This window comes from Teleopsis dalmanni, chromosome 1 (genome assembly GCF_002237135.1).
Source record: "Teleopsis dalmanni isolate 2A chromosome 1, ASM223713v2, whole genome shotgun sequence".
Taxonomy (NCBI): Eukaryota; Metazoa; Arthropoda; class Insecta; order Diptera; family Diopsidae; genus Teleopsis; species Teleopsis dalmanni.
Window position 1 is genome coordinate 78,751,036 of NC_051846.1, and position 6,080 is coordinate 78,757,115.

General features: G+C 30.3%; 1 protein-coding gene across 1 annotated transcript; it reads right to left on the reverse strand.

The window, feature by feature from the left end:
* Window positions 1-2,091: 2,091 nt before the first annotated feature.
* Window positions 2,092-5,517, reverse strand: LOC119668714 (E3 ubiquitin-protein ligase NRDP1). Its single transcript, XM_038078317.1, has 6 exons — window positions 5,403-5,517; window positions 3,406-3,501; window positions 3,192-3,334; window positions 2,634-3,078; window positions 2,386-2,551; window positions 2,092-2,321 (listed from the first exon to the last, which is right to left on the reverse strand). The coding sequence occupies exons 2-6, from the start codon at window positions 3,493-3,495 to the stop codon at window positions 2,218-2,220; spliced, it is 948 nt and encodes a 315-aa protein (XP_037934245.1). The 5' UTR covers window positions 3,496-3,501; window positions 5,403-5,517; the 3' UTR covers window positions 2,092-2,217.
* Between the last annotated feature and the right edge of the window lie 563 nt (window positions 5,518-6,080).

Genomic DNA, 6,080 nt, shown 5'->3' on the forward strand with positions numbered 1-6,080 from the left:
TAATTTGTATCGGCAAAAATAAACAAAAACATCCGTTGGACAGTATTTTGTCTCAAGAATGCTTTTCACAAAAAATGCTTAAAATGCAATTTCAGATTTCTTTGCTTCTCTTTGAATTATGATTTTAATAATTTTGATTCTAAGTTTTAGTTTTTAAGTGATTCTAAAACTGAACAGACGTTCAGAAAATAAAGTGTTAAAAATTCAAAAAAAATTGTTTAATTTTTTTTAGTTTAAATACCAATAAAAATTATAATTTGTATTCGATTATACGCGCTAAAGAAAAATTACGGGAAGATATGAAAATCAATTGAAATTTTGGTTTTCATAGTAAGTGTAAGGAAAATCTTATATCAAGTGATACCAACATTAAGCGAAGTATTTAGTGATCGGGTTTAACTTGTGTTGTTTGTGTTTTTATGTTGTTTTGCGTTGCTTGCACTCTGTTATAATTAAACACTTTTCTGCATTTGTCTATTTTTATGCTCTACGTGCGCTGCATCTACAACAGCTAATTCTACCTTAATGCTAAAACAGCTTAAATTACTAAAAAAAATCAATTTAGCAATTTATAACTGTTTGTGTGTCGATTAATAATTGCTTAACTAATCAAACTTAGTACAGTGTCTATATCAAGGAACATGCATACGCGTAACTGTCCAAAATGACACATATACATAGTGCGTTGAATTATTGTCAACCCAGTTAAAAACAGATCAAACCGTCACCGAATACGTCATCAAGGTATAGGGACATACATAAAAATCGATTGATCCGAATGTTTGGCGGTTTTCAAAGACGAATTAGCCAAAACTTTTCCAACCGATTGTTAAGTTCGTGGTCGTTTAAGAGCACTACCCTGGGCTCTACCCATTACCTGAATTGTTGTTTTCCCTCAGGTGTGACGTAATACATCCATGTTTATTAATTTTCATTACTCGACGCTTACAGTCAGCTAGATTGATACATATATAGATACATAAAAATTGATTGACCCGAATGTTTGGTGGTTTTCAAAGACGAATTAGCCAAAACATTTTCAGCCGATTGTTGAGTTCGTGGTCGTTTGGGAGCACTACCCTGGGGCTCTACCTGAATTACCTGAATTGTTGTTTTTCCTCAGGTGTGAAGTAATGAATCCATGTTTTATTAATTTTCATTACTCGACGCTTACAGTCAGCTAGATTGTGCATAAACATTTTCAAGCAATGTTTTATATGATGAAGTTGTCGTATTTGGTCAATTGTTAGCAAACACCTATCTTGGCGAAAGCTTTTTCATACCCAAATATTCATGTAAAATATTCGACACACTTTCATTAGATATGTTTGTCATATCTGCTATCTGGATTTTTAAATATTTTTTTTTTAGTGGTGACCTCTTTTGGACGACCCGGACGCTCTTCATTAAAAACACTCGTACGATCACGTTTAAATGCAGTTTTGCAATATTTTATTATTCTTAACGATGGTGCAAAGTTGCCGTAATCAGAATTCATTTCCAATTTGATTGAATCACAATGATGAAATCAACAATCATTCATTTCCAATCTTATTACTGAACGATATTCAATTTTATCCATTTTATAAAAAATTAACAAGGTGCACTATTTGAATTATTTGCTTTTTCATACAATGCACTCTCATAATAAATTTCTGTTAAATATTTAGTTAAAATGATCTCGAATATCTACTGTATGGTTAAAGTAGACGTTTTGAAAGGTCATATTTTGTATCAACAGTCAACTGTGTCTAAAATATTATTTTGTTTCAATAGAAAATTCTACTTAGTATATAACATAATAATAATAAATTTTATATAGAAATTATATTTTAAAATTGTTAGCATGCGAGTTTCTACGGTTTTAGCTTGTACCCATATTATATAAAGAACAATAACTGGAAAAGAACTTTTACACTCAGCCAAATTAATTACTACATAACATAGAGAACTGACGTATGTTGCGTTTGTGCTATGGTTTTCGTTTTTTAATTATATTTCTTTTCTATTAAACAAAAATTATATCACAAATAGCGCTTTTTTTCTAGTTTGGAACCTTTTTGTACAAAACTGAATGAGAAGCCCTTTCTGTTTACTGTTCTTTTATATATATATATATTCAATAGAGTTCTTTTAAACTTGCAGATAAAATAACTTAAACTATATTACATATAATTAATACAATCGATACTCAAACAACACTTATTTCATATATTACTATTCAATGCCGTGAGCAAAAATCATTACTAAACCAGGCTCCACCATAACATCCTCTGACATATGCGCATTGTCACAACTTAAAACCAGAACGGCTTGCTTACCTGGAAAATTGAAATAATTGTTAACAAATATATAAAATATATAAATGTATATATAGATATATACCAGGAATGCGTCTACAAATATAGCTATCATATATACGTCTATTATTTTGGCGGGTTTCAAGTGAACTTAATCCACGTGGCCAACGACGTTCATGACAATTTTCCATTAAATTATCTAGAATGTGTGGGGGACAGCCTGATTCAGATAAAGCACGTTTGATCATCATCTAAATTATAAAATTATTCAAAAGTATATTACATTTTAATTTAAGTAAAAAAAACCAGTAAACAATGAATTGAGAAACATACCTGTAAAGCCTCATCAGGCGTAGAAATCATACCACCCCAGCGTGTTACTCTGGCACGCGATAATGTGCTACTCCAACGTATAACCTCATCTCTTTCCATTTGATCAGCAATGGCTCGGACTGCTGGATTGGAAACGCGCATAGCGCGCATAAAATCTTTAAAAAGTTGCAATTCACGTTTTAATTCATTAATTGTTAGATGATGATCAGAGATCTCGGTTTTAAAGTCAGTTAGTTTTTGTTGTTGCGCATGGATCATTGTACGTAACTCACGTACGCAATTATGATCTTTTAGTTCATCTTTTGGTATAACAAATCCGCAACCTTTCTCGCACGGCAAGGGACGTTTAGGATTATGCTCACATTCTTCTAAGTGCGAGTTAAGAGCATCCAATTTTAGAACTAATGTACAACCATAAGCCACATTCTCACAAGTTATAGACAAACTACAATTAAACACAAATAATATATATTAATTAATAATTTTAAAAAATAAAATTAAAAATCAGGTATAGATTTTGAATGTGATAGATCTCTGTTTTTTATTAAAATAACTTACCGAGATAACAAATTTCTTAAAATTCTTGGAACTGCACGTAAATTGGTTGGAGTTAGCGATGTGCGATCAACAGGACAGGTTGGTTGGCGGGATAACCATTCCGTTATACAGCCACGGCAAAATGCATGCTCACATATAGCAGCCTAGTGAAGAGTAATTATATATATTAATCGAGTGTATTTATTATATTAATAAGTTAATAAAATATATATACCTGAAGAGGTTCCTCGAGCACACCAGAACATATAGGACATGTCAACTCTTCATCTACTTCTCCAGTGAATCTATGTAAATCGTAACCCATTGATACCTATAAATTTCAAAATTTTTATTTATATATAAGTACAATAAAACTTTTAAAAGAATGTAAACTTTAGCAACATACTTAACAAGATAAATAGATAACCGAGTTTATGTATTATATGTAAACGGAATCAATTGAGTTCTTTTTAGAACTCATACTTATTCTAAGAATGAGCACAATATAATATTAACTCACGTAGTTGTCTAAATCATAAGAAGTTTTAAATTTCTACAAAGTAACTTTCTGCCATATAATGATACATGATCTATTTAGTTATGGTTTATTGAAAGATTGAAAACTGACAATAAATTGTGGGTTATTTGAAATGATATCTGCTAGAATTTTTACTTTCTTGTCTACTGTTCCTGTTCATCTACAATTTTATTCTGTTATTGGGTAATAGAGCAAATAATTCAAATAATTTAAATAAAGCGAACTGGGACGGTAAAGCAGAATACACTAATACCCGGATTTGTGTTGATTTGAATTGCGTAGCCAAAACAAAAAGTTTTGGTTTCATTTTGACCCATTTTATTTCTCGTAGGTCATATTTTGGCCGTAGGACCATAAATTGTGTGGTGAAATGGAAGTGCAAATTTTTGCTTACAATGTATAAAAATAAGTCAAAAGCGAAAACAAATTTCCTTGGATGAGAAGTTAGACATTTTAAAGCGCTTTAAACTTATATAAAAACATTGGGAGAATTCTGGGTTTAGCTCCAACTACTGTAAGAACATTTTGTTATAGTGATGCGGACAAGATAAACGACTATGGAAAAATTGTCACACATTTAGCCGAAGAAGTTACAAAAATTAGAAGTCCAATAATTGTAAAAATAGAGTCGCTTCTTTCCATTTGGATAGAAAATTAAAATCAAAGAAGAATGTCATTGAGCGAAATGCTAATTCAGAATAAGGCTCTGTCAATATTCAATGAGTTAAAAGGTAATTCTCCATTAACAACTGGTCAAACACCGGAATATTTTTGGAAATTAAATATGTGGAGCAATGTATCGCATTTTGTCGATCACAATTAACAACGCAAATCGGGGCATTAGTTCCCTCATTAAAGAAGGATCGGAACGCAAGTGTTAAAATATTTGAGAAACGCTAGCAAAACTACGACAATCTTTTAAATAGAAGTTTACGAAATAAATAGGTATGGTTTCTTTAACTTTGAATTTATCAATCAAAAGCCTTCCTGCTTGTGGCCCAAGACAGAGAAACTAACGTTTATTTACTTATTTAGAAAAGAGAATTAAAACAGAAGACTATACTGGAACAAATTAATAAGAGCGATCGCTAAAAAAATCGCTTGAAGGAACCTTCCATCTAAAAGCTTTTAGGATTGTATGAAATAAATTGAAACTATAATTAAAGAATAATTATTGGAATTCTGACAGATTAATGGAGGTTGAGTTGTCAGCTAACGAAGCTGCTGATGTTGTAATGGAGTTGTAAGTCTTATAGCAAAGATGATAGGACTTCGAAGCACATACTATTATTTATGTTCTTTTGGAGGAACAAATCAAACTGGGCAAAGTAAGAACACTCTTAATCTATACAAATGGCAAAATATACATTTAGGTCGCAGAGCGAGTTTTCTAATATTTAATATAAATAACAGAGTATGTTTTTTGTCATTGAGTTTCCCGATTCATGGGAATATTACAATACAATAACACAAGCAAGCTATATGTTTATCAAATGTAAATTCAACTTACTTTGCTGTTCATAAATGTATTATTAGTAAATTTTTAAGATTTGAGATTATATGTAAAAATTTAGGAAAGAATTGGCACACTAATTCTGCATAATAACATCTCCATATTTTGATGTTATGAATTTTAATTTTAAAACTTTACACAATCAAAATACATAATTTTGGATTTTTTTAATGTCACTCACCGGTTGTTATTAATTTAATTACTAAATTAGCAATTTCTTCTACAAGTTCTTTCACCAAAATGCATTACTTTAAAAAATAAATCAATTATTTATATTTTATTAATTATTCTTAAAAATTGATTTTTGCTGATTTAATTTTATTTTAAAATGCACAAATTTATGTGTAAATAATACATATATATATTTTTAACAATTTTTGTAATGACTTTTCAATGAAAAATCTAACATATTAAGCAACCAACAACAAATGCTATTTTCTACACAACGAGTTGTCAATCAAAATTTTATGTAGAGTTGTGAAGTGTCGATAACACAGTTTAATGTTGGAACTTGTTGAACATTTTGCAACAGCCGTAATTTCTTAAAGTCAGTTTTGTTTTTTAATAATTTAAGTTCATTATTTTAGATTATTATTTTGCGTATATTACTATATATATTTCGACAAATTCTAAATGAAGGCAAAAGCGAATTTGCCGAAATACGTATACAGAGATAACGATCGAAATAAAAGCTAAAATTAGGCCTTTTCGGTGGCTTGCAAGTATGGCAAAAAACAACAAGTTACTGGCTTATACTGTTCGAAATGTATGCAAAACAACAACACTATTTTCTCTACCTCGGCCAGTATAGGTATACTGGCCAAGCACATCGATCAGTAAAAAAAGTAAAGCAATAAGC